Source organism: Vanessa atalanta, chromosome 17 (assembly GCF_905147765.1).
Source record: "Vanessa atalanta chromosome 17, ilVanAtal1.2, whole genome shotgun sequence".
NCBI classification, from domain to species: domain Eukaryota; kingdom Metazoa; phylum Arthropoda; class Insecta; order Lepidoptera; family Nymphalidae; genus Vanessa; species Vanessa atalanta.
The window spans coordinates 2,975,065-2,991,585 of NC_061887.1; the positions used below are offsets into that span (position 1 = coordinate 2,975,065).

Genomic DNA, 16,521 nt, shown 5'->3' on the forward strand with positions numbered 1-16,521 from the left:
AAGTTACATTTATTATCAGTAATTATTAAAAATTCATACGTGTAAATGTTATCTTATAGATGTAAATCGACTATGGTAAATGATACAACAAATCATTTAAAAATTTTAATGGCAATACTTAACAAATTGTCTATAGTCAATGTTTGAGTGTGATTTGTCTGCAATCTTAAATGTCATACTTATTAGAAGAGTAGTATTTTTGAGCTCAAATATATCGGAATGGCTGAAAACAGAGAAGAAATTCTTGCAAATTTTCAGGTAAATATTACCCATATTATTAATATAACTTTAGGTGAACTATCACAGTGTTATAGTTTAAAAATGTTCAGGTTATGTGAGATACAAAAACAGTGACTGTTAATTCTCCTTTATCTCTTTGTACTACGTCTAACGCGAAATTATATTGTTATTATCATCGCTAGATATAAAGTGCAAACTTTCTTCCCTTTATTTTCCCAAAAATGGACGCCATTTCTCGTTGTGACGACGTTTTTCCACGAATCTTTCAAAATGTTCTTTGTGCTCCGTTTTAAAATTTACGTCTGATTACTTGAATTTCCAAGGTGATTAGTAGATATTTTTTTAAATTCCTCTATCAAGCTGGTGCAACCTTTTATGGAATCCAATCCTCAGTCTTTGTCTGAATATAAATAAATAAAATGATTTTGTTTTCAGGGTATCACAAATATAGAAGATGTTGCTGAAGCAATATTTCACTTAGAAGAAACAAATTGGGACTTACTTGTAAGTTTATTTACATAATTATTCAGTATTAATTACCTTTACAATATTTTTATATAATGAATTCTATCTGACCTCTACAATTAAATAAACAAACACGACTATGAATAACATGAACAATTAATGTAAACAAATAAACATCAATATGTTGTATAGAGAATCTACCACAGCTAAACCTTAGACTTGCACAATAATATTTAAAATTACACAGCTAATTATAATGACTAATAAAGGGTAACAATTATATGTACTAAGAAGTTTTTTAATTTCAAGTATGCTATTAGCAATATTTTTAAATATATACAGTTAAATAAAGATAATTATTTATTGGTTACAGTCGGCAATCAATAGAGTAATGCCTCAAGATGACAACAATTCAGCATCTCAGTCCAATGACACTCATGATGTGGAGATGATAGATGATGATATATCTGTGATAACTCTTAAAAAACCACACCCGCCTGGTAAGTAAAATAAAAACATTGTATTTTAATTAAATAGGTACATTTACCATGTGTTAATTTCACTACTCGGCAAAGCCTGCCTCTCCTCTCGAGACTTTGAAAATAATCTATTGTGCTGTATCAATGAGGTTGGTGAATGACATGTAGGTAGATCCTTGTAGGTTTCTGTGTTTCCCTTCTCTGCAATGACTGCAAATATTCATGAGTTCTAGCTTCACCTGTACTATTATTTAACATGTATTCAATTAGTTTTGATGTTAAATAAAGCACATATTTTATACATGTTGTATATCCTAAGCTTCCAGTCCTGGTTTTGTGAGGCTTAAATAAGATTAATCTCACTAAGTAATGGTTCTTAAGCATTGAGATATAAATATGTGCATCGCACAATACCACAAGTGTTTCACAGGCTTCTTTAAACAATGTTTCTAATACCACCGGTTCCAATTGTGAAGGCCAATATTTAACTACAAGATGCTTTATTTATTTTAATAAAGTTGTAACCGAAATATTTTATCAATTATTTTCTCCATGATGCAAGAAAAACTAGATTTATTTAAAAAAATATGATTTATAAATGATATTTTAATTCATTAAAAAAATACATTCTATGAAACAAGATGGATTATTAAATTAATAAATATTTTTTTCTATGTAGTCTGATTATTATTATTTTATATATTTGATAACGCATAGATTTTTGCAAATTTTAAATTATTGACTAATCTAATGTGATCTCTCTGCTGGTAACACATTTTTTATTAGCTAATAAGCAAATATGTGCTTATATTTGCAGATCGGGAAGATAGAAATCAAGCTTCAACCTCATCTCCTAAAAATAATTCCGTTGACTTAATAGAGTTACAAGTTCATTGTAATAATAAAATACATGAAATAAAAATATCTGGTGCATCAACTGTCCGTAAGTGAAATAATTTATATTTACAATTAATTAAATTAGATGACAATTTATGATATTTTCTTTTTAAATTTATTGAAAAATAATGAAAACAAAAAATTAAGGATTATTCACAACAAATGAAAATCACATGAAATGTAATTAAAAATAGTAAAGGAATGGCCTGTACATGCCCAATACCCTACTGGGCTAAACCCTTAAAACTTATGACACATGTAACAATGTTTCACTTTTCCGCCAAGCATGAGATGAATTATAACCACAAATTAAGTACATAAACATTCTATGGGCTTTCCAGTATTAAAACCTACAATCTGCTATTAACATTAACATTTTATAACTACTGGGCCATGTTGGCATGGCATTTCATACGCATATTGCTATTTTTAGATGATCTCAAGAAGCAATTAGAGTTAGTTTGCGGTGTACCAGTGTGTAGGCAGCAGATATCTGGGCTGGGCGGCTCACGGGCTACTTCTGCAGCCACACTCTCAAGTTTAGGACTTGCTCGTAACGGAGTGTTGGGCCTCAAAGCTGCAGAACGACTTATGGATGATGACGAGTGAGAAAGTTATTCATGCTTAAACTAATAATGCTAAATTTATGTCGCATATACTTATATTATAAAGCTGCAGTTTTAGTGTAGTTCTTTTAAGTATGTACCAGTGCATGCAAAAATAATAATAAATATGTACTTATATATATATAAATGATAATATTCGTAATTAATGCACCCTTACTCTGTGTCATTAAAATACAAACATCTAGAGCATTATAATTTAATTAAAAAATTACATTTATGTTTCCATAGAATCTGAAAAGTATAGTCATAACCCCCTCGGTAAAGTACTAATATTTTTGTCCTTTTTCTAATTAGCTACGATTTATATAATTATTAAAAATAGTAACTATGTAAACCAAAAACCACAAACAACTAAATAGACTGTAAATTGATACTTATTGTTATTTCGTTATGCTACCAGGGTAGCAGAGAGATTAACAACGACATATGTTCTTCGAGTGAAACATGATCAAAGAGAATATACACTGAAATATCCCGGCACTAAAACTGTACAAGAAGTCAAAAATGATCTCTATTCCCTCACAGATATACCTGTTCGACATCAGGTGAGGAAACACTTTAATTTTTATAATTGAACTTGCCTGTTAGTAGTAAATTAAAAAAAATGTTTAACAATGCTTTATATTCTAGGAATAATTATCTATAAAAAATGTTTTAGTTTTACAATCTCTTATATTTTAAAAACATTTATTATAGTTAATAAAATAATTTCAAGTTTTATTTGTTATATAATTTTAAAACGAATTTAAAGCATCGAAAATCTATTGGATAATATATTTATATTTGAATAATGTAGCAACTTGAAACGGTATGAGAAATGAGCTATATCATTTTATCTGGAGTGATAAATATTATGAACACTTGTTGCTATTCATTGTTTTAATAGCTCTGGTATCATCATAATATTATGTACATACTTACTATGCTATCTACAATTCTTTAGATATTTTTTTGTAATTATGTAAATTGATGGTATTGTATATGTATAGGTTTGGACCGGCTGGCCTACTGTGACAGGATTAGATGACACGGTACTTGCCATGGTTGGTTTAGACTTACCTCAACACGAACTAACCGTCAAACGTGCACCTAGTAAACAACGAGAATACAAGAGAGTAAGACACTTTTCTGTATTGAATCTATAGAATCTTTTAAACATTCAAATTAGCAACAAAATATTTATTTAATATGGTATGTTTTTAGTGTAGATTTTAATGACTTATATTATGTTGTAGTAATGCTCAGTTCTGACTGAATTGTCGAAGTTTTCATTGATTCTAACATTATTACAACCAAAAATAAAACCTAGGAAACTTATTAATCTTAACTTCAGCTAAAAATTTTTAATTCTCATTTTTGTTGTAATTATTTAATCTCGCTATGGTATACTAATACAAATATTTTCCATTATTAGTTTATCGTTATATTTTGTAGTATCCGGCTCCAAGGACCATCTTATTAATAAAATGATCTTTTCGAAAAGTTTCTGTCATGATTTCAACCTGCATCATCACGAGTAAAGTGAGGCAAAATGAATGATCAAATTATTTAAAACTAAATATATTTTCAGATAGTAGTCGAAAGTTCGGATAGTGATAATAGTTCAGTAGAAGAAGTTGAAGATGGAGACAGTTTTCCCACAGAAGATGACATGTTTGTTGATGTATCTTCAGAACGGCTACAACCACTCAGTAAGTAATTTACAACTATATATAATAATATAATATATATCTCTTTTTTCCCATTTGTTCAAATGTGTCCGGTAAGCATTGCCTGTTCTGCCCAGTATTCTCATAATAAAGTAAATTAAATAAGGTGTAAGAATAACTAAATTTGAAAGTAGTACTCACACAATTGATTTTTTATTTTTTGTTGTTCCAAATAATGATATAAATTTATAAAATATAATATAAACTTCAATATAGATTTAGACTTTATATAAACTTAGTCAAACCTCATAGACACTGTTAATACTTCCTTTCTTAGAAATTTTGTATATACATGTGCCTTATTACTTTTTTTGAGATACTAATAAAATTAATATGCCATTTAGGTTCGTTTTCCTCTGCAATAGTTTCCGACATTGTTAAAGTTATACAATATTTGTTATGTTTCATTATCAAGTGTCTGAACATGTCGAAGACGAAGCATTAGGATGTATAGAATTCGCACAGCGCTTCCGTGCTCGCTATGGACCCAATACGCCAAATTTCTTCGAAGGAACCTTACAGGATGCTATCAAGGAATCCTGCCTGAAACCTGCGAAAGAGGTGATTTTGGTCAATTCATAAATTATTATACAAGGTCTGATCGCGAAGCAAAGAGAATTTTGGACATTGTCCTTTTTGGCTATGGTTTTGAAAATCTTCGAATATACAGAAATATATAAAGTATTGTAATTTTAAAATTTTACAAAGAATAAAAAAGTTTTCTTATTAATAAATGGTGGTAGAGCTTGACCATCTGGGTAGGTACCATCCACTCAAATATTCTACCGCTAAACAGCAGTACTCATTATTGTTGTGTTCCGGCTTGAAGGGTGTGTAAACCAATGTAAACCAAGAGACATAACATTTTAGTTCCCAAGGTTGGGGGCACACTGGGGTATTACTAAAGGGTAATTAATATTTCTTACACCGCCATTGTCTATGGGCGGTGGTGACCACTTACCATCAGGTGGCCCATTTGCTCAACTGCCTACCTATATCATAAAAAATAAAAAGTTTGTAATGATGACGCCGTTCATTTAACCTGCGTGAATGCAATGGCAATATATTTGTATTTGAATGACAGAGACAAGTGATGACAGTTCAATGTACGAAATTCTTCTTTCTCTATGACCACAGTATATTATGACACTCAGCCATTTATATCCTTTTATTATTGATTTTTGATTGATGCATGAATAAGTTCTTATAATAACAGACATAAATGACTAATGTACATAATATCTTAGGTCCCGAGGTTTGCGGCACTTTCATAGTATAAGGAATTATTTAGTATTTTATATCTAACAATGTCCATAGGTGACGGTGTCCACTTACAATTGTGTGGTCCAATACAGATCTATATTTTACTTTTTAACTTAACTTCATTAATATAAAATAATCTTTATTGAAATTGTAATATTTGTTTACAGAGAAAGCTACTAGGAGTATACTTACATCACGAACAATCAGTTTTGTCCAATGTGTTCTGCGCTCAACTATTAGGTTGTGAAACTGTTCTACAGACTCTTGCTGCCAACTTTGTACTCTACGGATGGGATCTTACACATCCACATAATAATAATATGTAAGTATACTATAACCTATCATTTGTTTTAAGTACATACATGTACAAATTCAAAGTGGAAAGTTACAACATTTATGGGCTCTTTATTAACCATAGCCCAAGCTCTCTTTACTAACTTATTTATTACGTTTTAAAATTTTTTTAAATAAAAATTTACTATCTACAGCATGTTTGGTCTTATTCAACAGAATCTAAGCATAAACTATGGTTCCTAATACTATTTTTTGGTAATGTAAATGTATTAAATGTTTTAACTTCTGCTCTGAAATTAAATTACACGATTTTTTAATATACAAATAGTAATAAACGATCAAATACAACCTTATATTCGTGGACTTGGTTCAATATGATCATTAACTGTGCGCATCCGCAGGCTGCTGACGTCGATAGCGAGCGCGCTGGGCCCCGTGGCCAGCATGACGATCCGCAGCATACCCGTGGAGCGCCTGCCCGCGCTGCTCATCATCATGCGCGTGCGCTCCAACACCGAGATATACTCCGTCATCAATGGTATAGTAGTCTTGCGTGTTGATACTCTGATGGTATCACATTGGCATATAATGCGTCATTTACAAAGACAATATTACATGAGTTCCAAACAAAGTTTTTATTAAATTGTTTGTAGGTAATGTTGGAGTGTCCGAATTGGTGGGCAGTCTAGTCGAAGCTCTAGAGAGATTTGCGTCGCAACGTGAGGAGGATGCGCGGTTAGAGAGGGAAAGAGATGCAAGACAACGAGTCAAACTCGAGCAAGACGAGGCATATCAGCGCAGTCTCGAAGCTGACAGGTAATACATTCTTTTTAATGTATATAATACATTATGTATACAGGGTTATTGGTAATTCGACGTATTCCCGTTAGGAGGTGATAGGGGTGATTATTTGCGATAATTTTAACCCCTATATGCATCATGCAAATGTTAACAATTTTTGAGTTATCACTTTTTTTAGTTTTTTTCTTCTGATTTATAAAAACGATTAAACACTGGTTATTTGTCAATATTAAAATATTAGTTATCCGGCCAAATTTAAAAATGCGAGACGGAAAAAGATATTATTTAAATATTTTTTTGATTTTTTTTCCACAAAAATGCTTTAAAATCTAAAAAAATCGTTATGAAACTTGCCCTGCAGATTATTTTAAAAACATAACCGTTTTCTTAGCTTTCCAAAAATGTACAACAACTAAGAACTTATTTCAAAGCAATCGAAATAAAATGACCACAAAGGACGCTGGTGAAAATTCGGTAGGTACCACCCACTCATCAGATATTCTACCGCCAAATAACAGTACACTGTATTGTTGTGTTCCGGTTAGAAGGGTGAGTGAGCCAGTGACAGGCAGTCATCACAGGCACATGGGACATCACATTTTGGTTCCCAAGGTTGGTGGCGCATAGATGATGTAAGGAATGGTTAATATTTCTTACAGCGCTTTTGTCTATGGGCGGTGGTGACCACTGACCATCAGGTCAGGTCATATTCTCGTCCGCCAATCAATAATAATAATAAAAAAAATTTATTAAATAAAATATAATATCTAATATATAAATACACAACAGGGCGAAAGAAGAAGTAAAAAAGCAACAAGAATTAGAAAGAAATCAAGAATTGGAGAGAGTAGAATCAGAAAGACAAATAGAGGAAGCCAGAAAAGAGGTAAGTTGTGACAAAATAATTGTCGCGTAACGTTCCATTAATGACTACCATACCTTGAATTATAATAAACTGTTTGTCCACAACAGGCGCTCCGAGCTGGAGCGGAAGCGCGGCTCCCAGCGGAGCCAGCCGAAGGCGACGGCGACGTGGCGCGCGTGCGCGTGCGCCTGCCGCCGCCGCACCACGCCTGCCTCGAGCGACGCTTCCACGCGTCCGACACGCTCGCCGTGAGTAAGGGCAGCCTGGCCTGCCAAAACTGGTTTTGCGTATATTGAAAACCTGTTTAACGAGACTTTCGACCGAGATAGTAACGTATTTTTATATTTTTTGTTACAGGCTTTACTAGACTTCCTTGCATCGAAAGGTTACCCAAAAGAAAACTACAAGGTTATCGCTAGCTGGCCTAGAAGAGACGTAAGTATATATATGTATTCTAGACGTATAGTATAAGGAGTGGATGATACATACCCATTGGGACTTGCTCAAAGTCCTACCATCAATAAAATAAAGTTCCTTAGTTATAATATATAAAAACTTTTTCAGCTCACTATGGAATCTCACAGTAGTACACTGAAGGCGCTCAAGTTATACCCACAGGAGACGGTCATGTTGGAGGAACGGTGAATGTGACACGCCACAGCTGCCGCGGAACGTACATGATTCACGAATAAACAGAGGGTACCGATATCAAACAGTTTCAAACTACCCGCATTTCACCCAACTTCGACCAACTTCGTTTATTAAATCACACGATCAGTTATATTTTAATGTATCCCTGTCTAAATATGTAGTATATATATATATATAAGATTCTCATTAATTTAAAATTTATTTTTGAATTTTATCATTAAAAATATCATTTAATTCTCCCATATTATACCTCCATAATGTAGACCGAGAGATAGTGACTGAAAATTCTAAGTGATTTATTGTACAAGTATCCAACTTGACATTTGTCGCACGAACATTCTCGTATTTATCTTGGCCATAAAATACTATAACTAAAACGAAGAGTAGCCTATATACCAAATGCCTCATCATTTGATATCAATTTTGTTATTTTTTAAGAATATTTGTTTAAGCTACTCTTGATGTCTAATTTAGACTTTTTAGTGAATACTTATGGAAATCTGAACGCATGTTCCGCTGTAAAATACATAAATTTTATAATTAAAAAAATAAAGCCAAGCATTAAAAAAATATTTTCTACAAAATAGCACTTGAATCGTGAAAAGTTATGATACAGTGACCATTAATATACTTGCTATATTTTTGTGGAGAAGTGCAAAGGAGGTGACCTTTCTCGACTTACGCTATTATTTTAGTTTATTTCGGTATTCCATCAAAAAACACCATAAACTGAGAAATTTACACGTATTTACAGAAAAAAAAAAAACGAAAGTAATTGATTGAATCATAAACAGCAATTACTCTCATTAACCTCTACTACCTCTGTATAGTACCCGAAATTTACAGATTCATAAAAAATATCTGGTAACTAAATATTTCATTAGTAAATGAGATTTTTTGTTAAACGAATATTCTGTCCGAACGGTTTGTCGTGATGATTTTCGTAAAAGATTTAACTGAAATTGTAAATAAAATAAATAGCACGAAATAAATATTTAATAAAAAACACATGTTCTAGTTAGTTAGTCACGCCAGTCCTCTATGTAGTATGGAATACATACAAGAATCTTTGTGAAATACACTTTGTCCTGCGTTTACGCTTCAAGGAAGCTAAGACCATTATTTATCATACCATTGACAAATCCTAAAGTTTCGCATTATTTTTAATAAATTACTAGAAAATTTTAGTCACTGTCTCCCGGGCTAATAGTATTTCATATATAATGTACCACATTTGTAATTTATAAATTTTAATAAAATAGAGATACTGCTAACAAATATACTTGTACAAAATTGTAATTAGAACTGCTAGACGTTCTATTAACATTAAGTTTATTAAATTTGATGTCAATAGAATTCTCTTGTATAAATAAATGTTTTTAATTTAAATTAAATAACAAAAAAAAATATATAATACGCTGAAACTGCCAGCTTAAGTTACGCTAAGAGTCAGTGGAAATAGTGACGTTCATTCGTAGTATTTAGGAGGCCCCTCTATACTATTAATAGCTCATAACATATTTGAATACACAACGAAACTCACATGTGCGTTTTGGTTGGCGACTGTAGACTAGTGTTGATAAAAATGTAACATATATATATATATATATATATATATATTGGCTTTGTTTATCTTTGGTCTAATTATATTTTGTACAATACTATTGAAAAACTATTCTCATTAAATTATCGTAGTCTTGATTTACTAATATATTTATATTGGTATATATTATATTGGTTCCTTTACAGATTAGAAGATAAAATTTAATGTGTTTGCCTGATTAGTGTAATAAATGTGTCTCTACTTCAAAAGATCCATATTTAGTTTTTGTCATTTCCCAACGAGAAGTATTTTGGTGTGAAACTCGTATGAGGCCGCGGTATGGTAGTTATTCCATATTGGTGCTGGTTCTGTTGACCACAAACTCACTTATTTAACTGTCAAAAGTATCGCTATCTCTTTTTCATATGTGGTGTAAAAGGGATAGCGTACTTTAGTTCTGTCAAATGAGTATAAAGTTTGTAAACTACAGATGAATTGGCACCATTGATTAATGAAAGATAGATATTTGTTTCTTTGTCAACAATTCCTGGTCGAATTGTGTAACTCAAGAGTCTTCATCCAATTAATTATTCGTGTATATTTATATAAAACTTACTATACTATTTCAAGAGCAGAAGGAGTAAATATAAACAAACTTTAGGTTTACATTTAAACCTTACAAACAGTTTTTGATTTATTTTTTTTTATTTATAATATTGTAAAAGTGATGCAATGGCTACGAACCCTTTCATTGTACGTTTAAAGTTCCAATAACAACCTCGCACGTTGTCAAAATGTCATAATTTCACGAATACCACAGATTATGTAGACCTTGATCAATAATGTCATGTAAATTCAAGGACAAAATTGTTTATATTTACTCCCTCTACCATTTGAATCGACTATATAGGTACTAATTGACAATGCCGTTATACATAATGAATGCTCTGTTACTGGTAGAGGCTAAATTTGCAAGCTTATACGTTATCTTTTTTCGTTTAAAACACTATTATTACATCTTAAGTACATTTTATGTAATGACAGTAATAATTAAAATATATTAATGTTTAAAATAACGAGAATAAAACTAACAAGCAGGAAAGCTTATAACTGCCGACATTCATATCATTCTTCGGATATAAATTCAAAATAATTATTAATGATTGTTTTAGAAATTGAGGAACATTCGGATTTAAAAAAACTTTCTTTTTAATTTTCAAAATTACTCTTGCAAGATAGCCTCTTGCCTCGTATCCATTTATAACTAAAACAATTATAATTCCTTAATTTATTTTACGTGATAACGGTAGTGAGTATTTTTTAAATGTTTTAGTTTTAAAAGTAAGACTTGAATGATAAATTAAAAAAAAACACCATTTTAAGTTACAGGCAATTCTTTCTCTCTCTCTTTCTTTTTGACGTTAACAAATATCATGAAACTGCCACCAATACACACGATTTTTCTAATTGCATTAAATTTGTAAGCATTAAAGCAGAAACGTTACATTTTATCGCTTTAATATTTATAATTTGAAACTATTCTAGATAAATTTGCGTTTAAAATTTATCAAGGTTTTTTTTAGGTTATTATCAGCGAAATTGTTATAGACTTCAAACAATTATCACATACATTACAATATGTTTTATCTATGGCAAACAGATGATATATTCATTTGTTTTGCGTAATAAACAAATGTATGCGAGGTAGAAAGTAACAGTACGACGCAAAATCGAGAAATAAAAAAAGTAATGTAGGTACGAGAGCTCAGCTAAAGAATTTTGAACTTTGTAATTTTTCACCGAATCACATGACTGTAAATGTATAGAAGGACGTTATGTACTCAAATAAATAAACAGACGGAAGAATTTTGTTTTTATTTATTTATTATTAATTAATTCTACGTTTATTTGTCAAGCAATCCTACACAGGCTAACTACAGTTAAATCGATTTTTATATGTTAATTGTGAGTGTCATAGTATACTAGTGTGATTTAAGTTAAAATATAAAACATGAATATAATATTAATGAATAAGCTGAAAACATTAAGACCTTTGCAACTACACGAGATAAAAAAAATATTGAAGTATAATCAAACTGTTTCACTTCGGAAATATGAAATTAATTACAAAATTTTATATTTTTTTTCTGATATCTATATGTTAATATTTCGCCAAGTAAAATGAACACAGCGAACAGTATGCCCACAGCTAACATAACCAGAGCCATGGAAAACTCTCGCAGAGTAACTGAGAATATGCTGCTGTCGGGAGTCCGAACACACGGAGGCTTAGGTTCATCCCAAATCGACTTCAATCTGTGCATTAAACCCGATTCAAATATCTTACGTATTCTGAAAGGATTAATAGATTAAGAGTTTTTTTTATACAAAATTCCTAACGGGCAGATGGAAAGTAATCAGCATCGCCCATAGACTGTAGCGGCGTATGAAATATTATTTTATTCTTTGTGCCTGTAGTTACATTGCCTTACTGATCTTTCAAGTCCGAACTCAACAATACTGAGTATTTATGTTTGGCTGTAGAATATGTGATGAGTTGATGACCCAGACCAGGCCAGATATTTAAGAAAATCATTTAAATCTCTGTATCGATAATGACTCTTCAATTGAAAACTTTGTAATTTTTTTTTTATTATAGAACGAAAATCATGTTACATTAAATGAATACCGCAAAGCTAATGATTAAGTTCTCTCCTTACCCAACTGTGACATGTTCTCTGTATGGCGAGTCTTTTTGCAAGACTGCCGCCATATTTTGCGGTGGATATAAATGGATCTCGTGCGCATCACATATCTCCCTTTCGCTGAAACTTCTCTTCATAATACGGTAAGCGGTAATACTGTCCACGTGATACGCGAAGCCACCACGTTTCACTAAACGCATGCCGTATTCTGGTTCAAGGAAATTATAGTGACGACTTGTCACTATCTTTCGATAGAAGAGTTCTAAAGCAATCGGGTCCTTCGTTCGCTGAAATGCCGAATTATTTACATAGTTTTTCTTCTTAATAACAAGAGACGATCACATTTATTTAAATGCAAGCGCTAAGTTGATTAGGATTGAAGTAAAAGTAGACAAATACACACGCTGTAAATAGAAGTGAAGCAAACCTTAAAAAAATCTTTATTATACAAAACATCTTCGACTCCTGCTTTGAGATCACTATTTAATAGATCTTTGAGATTTTTAATGCTTTTAGGAGGCTCGCGGAGTAGCGTGGATACCACTGTTGCGTTATAATATTGATACAAGGTTAGCGTAAAAATAAAAGTCATAAAGATAACAATTTTCATTGATGTTGAACCTCTGGTTAAAGTTGTGCCTGTAATAAGCGATAAGACATTTAGAGTAGTTAGTTCCTACTGATTGTGAATGGAATGAAAAACTATATTTGCTTCGATTCGTGAGGAGAATTATTACTAGCAATCTTGCTATCATTTCAAATGTTTACCATTTGTACGGAACCTATTTTTATAATTATTTGTAAATACTTTTTTCTATGTCGCATGTGAACTATTGTTTCGGTATACTTATAACATAATACACAGGGCCAGATTTAGAGGTCTGATGGCCCCGGGACAACAGAGGTGTGGGGGACACCTTTATTATTTTACAAATTAGTACTGTCAGTCAGGTTTTTCAATAATTGTTTTGCAGGCCCGTTTTTTTTCTTTCTTATTCTTCTTTTTGTATAAGTAACTTATGAAATAGTGATTCATAAAAAATAAAAATGCATATACTTAATACTCCTGTTTTACTATATCTACACATATATGGATTGTTAATTCATGAAATACTGTTTTTTTTTTTAAATGTCTTTTGTAGACGCCTCTCTCTTGTAGTTGCCCAGTTGCAGTCCCCTAAATCCGACCTTTATAAAACTATAAAAGTCTTATTTAAAATATCCCAGTGGAAAAGACTAAGTTTCTAAGTGAGCAAATGAAACAGAAACACGGTGAATACACTTAAATCTTTCACAGCAAAAAGAAGTTGGAAAATTTACTAGAATATAAAATGACCAAAATGTTTTACCTTGTTGACTGATAGCACTAAATATAAACAAGAATGCCATAGAAGATGAAGAGTCCTTATCATCTCCGGTAGCTTTTAAGGCTTTGATATTAAACATTACGCACATTACTGAACCAGATAAAGCCAATACAGCCAGAATGCAAAACCAAACTTCAGCGGTTAGAGGTCGCGTGTATATTGAATAAAACCCACCCGGGTACTTAGGGTGACGCAGAATAAAACAGGGTCTATAAAAATTAAAATTAAATTATTACTATTATAATAAAATTAAAATATTCTAAAAAACGTCTTACACAGATCAGTTGTTATTGAATTGAATAGTTATTTGTTGTAAGTTTCGTTTTCGTAAATATTATCTTAAGTTCTTAAACAAAATTGAAAAAAATAATAATGTCTATGAGATAGCGATCTCTCAGAGCGATCGTTTAATACCACGATCACCTAAAACACTCTAGACCTCCACCTCAAAGGCGTTAAACTTATTCTTCTAACGCCTTATTCTTAGTTTTGTCTTGTCACTTGTCAGTGATGTAGAATGATCCCAATAAAGTCAGTCTTTGCCGCAATAAAATACGTAAACCTACACTTGTAGAACAATTGTTATTATTATAATTATTGAAAATGCCAGCTTCTTTTACAAGGTTATAAAGATTATCAATTACATAAACATATATAAATTATGGAGACATTATTATATTCTCTGATCGTTTTTGTGTAATACCTCGATTGCCACGTAGGTGCTACGTAATCGATGAACTTCGCCCTATCGGACCTGAAAAACACTGGTGTGCCTCCAATATCTGCTTCGCGTCTTTGTAAAGCGCCGACAACTCCATCGAAACTGCCGTTGCGTAAATACCCCCATGAATTGGTTCTTTGCAGTCTATATCTATCTTAAGAAATATTCATTAGAAATATATGTATTACCAAGTAGACAATGTTTAATATATTAATATTACCTGTAATTATACATATTTTCTAGATATTTTATCAGAGTATAGAATTTCAATTTATGTAAGGAATCAACTATAACTCCCGGCTTTGTATATTCTAAATAGTGTTCAAAAGTTTGATTGACTATGGGATCAAGTACTACTACAGCACATTTTAATACAACTCCCGTCAAATTCGTCCTTATAATTTGGTTTGCATACAACTTTTGATTCCAGTATCCCAAATATTCAACAACAAAAGAACCGTGAGTATAATATCCGTTATTAAAAACTTCATAAAGATAAAAAAAATTGTTTCGTCCACTTTTTTTAATTACAATAAAATCAGAGTTAATTTCAATTGGATACTTTGACAAAGTATTAGACGTAGTTATTAAATTATTAGTATAGATCAACCAAGTGTATGACCTCTTAAAAAATCTTTTATCTATAATTTCGAAAATGCTATACCAAGAGGTACAAGATGCATCTACTATAAAACCAAGCTTTGAGGGACCGAAATACCCGATATTTGTAAAATTGAGTTCTGTTTTTAAACTTGTAATTTTTATATTATTTGCACAAAAAACTTTCTGATTAAAGACAACTTTAGAAATATTTTGGCAATGAAACATAACCCCATTCTCTATACTTTTCGACTTAAATATGTCTACAAATATAGAAACTGCCGAAATGGAACAAAATTTAAATATTAACACAAATGCAAATAAATTCATTTTTATAGTCTAAATTCGTCGAAGATAAGAAAGCCAAGACATAAATCGTAGGGTTTTATTAAATTAGTTCTGACAGGAAAATTGCTGAGAAGTTATTACTGTCAGCACAATATTATGGATTCGACTCATAATAGTGTAATGATAGTTTCTTGATGTTTAAATGATTAATAATGTTCAGAAGCGATTTTAAGTTACAGTGCGCTCTTGATTCATGTTAAATTGATGTGATGTTTTTTTTTTATTTGTAGTAACATGAACTTACATTTTTTTTTAATTAATTACGTGAGATTATACATTTTTATTCATTTTTAACAAATTTTACATTTAGCCCTTTATACGTCAGATATTCCAGCATTTTTATCATTAGCAGCCTGTAAATTTTCCCACTGCTGGGCTAAAGGCCTCCTCTCCCTTTGAGGAGAAGGTTTGGAGCATATTCCACCACGCTGCTCCAATGCGGGTATGCGGGCGGCGGAATACACATGTGGCAGAATTTCGTTGAAATTAGACACATGCAGGTTTCCTCACGATGTTATCCTTCACCGCCGAGCACGAGATGAATTATAAACACAAATTAAGCACATGAAAATTCTTGAACCCGAAATCATCGGTTAAGATGCACGCGTTCTAACCACTGGGCCATCTCGGCTCTTAGATATTCCAGTCTGGAAAAAATGGAGATCTTCCAGGCTTTAGAATTTCTGTCTATAGGTACTTAAAAATTAAATATACAGCAATATCTTAGGCGCTTAACCAAATTCATTTATGTTTAATTAGATTCAATTAAATAGGAATACTCAAATTAAAAACACAAATCTTTCTTTGTGCCGGCATCTACATAACAAAACAAAGATATTAATTTGTCTTGTATAATAAATAATAAACGCATATTGTATATTTAAATTTTAAATGTTAAGGCTGTGCATTGTTAGTCAGAAACACATTAAAAATACCAATAGTTTTAG

The 16,521-nt window shown here is 31.5% G+C and overlaps 2 protein-coding genes across 2 annotated transcripts; one reads left to right on the forward strand and one right to left on the reverse strand.

The window, feature by feature from the left end:
* Positions 1-141: 141 nt before the first annotated feature.
* On the forward strand, positions 142-11,282 carry LOC125070296 (FAS-associated factor 1). The gene is made up of 16 exons (XM_047680097.1): positions 142-258; positions 676-744; positions 1,079-1,205; positions 2,002-2,127; positions 2,515-2,686; positions 3,108-3,252; positions 3,697-3,822; positions 4,278-4,398; positions 4,832-4,977; positions 5,847-6,001; positions 6,375-6,511; positions 6,627-6,789; positions 7,564-7,660; positions 7,747-7,887; positions 7,997-8,074; positions 8,204-11,282. Exons 1-16 carry the CDS (start codon positions 220-222, stop codon positions 8,282-8,284), a joined length of 1,923 nt encoding a protein of 640 aa, XP_047536053.1. The 5' UTR covers positions 142-219; the 3' UTR covers positions 8,285-11,282.
* Positions 11,217-15,511, reverse strand: LOC125070632 (ionotropic receptor 75a-like; the record flags this gene model as incomplete). The annotated part of the gene is made up of 7 exons (XM_047680579.1): positions 11,217-11,261; positions 11,987-12,185; positions 12,554-12,825; positions 12,966-13,177; positions 13,888-14,114; positions 14,609-14,776; positions 14,847-15,511. Coding segments are annotated over 7 exons (1,788 nt in total), but the record flags the coding sequence as incomplete, so codon positions are not given.
* Positions 15,512-16,521: the final 1,010 nt, after the last annotated feature.

What these genes read in the sequence shown, in the direction of transcription:
- LOC125070296 (XM_047680097.1), top strand. Translation starts at nt 220, where the DNA reads ATGGCTGAAAACAGAGAAGAAATTCTTGCAAATTTTCAG. An exon ending in CGACTTATGGATGATGACGA is followed by an intron (nt 2,687 to 3,107) that starts GTGAGAAAGTTA and finishes TTATGCTACCAG; the next exon opens with GGTAGCAGAGAGATTAACAA. An exon ending in AGAACGGCTACAACCACTCA is followed by an intron (nt 4,399 to 4,831) that starts GTAAGTAATTTA and finishes TTCATTATCAAG; the next exon opens with TGTCTGAACATGTCGAAGAC.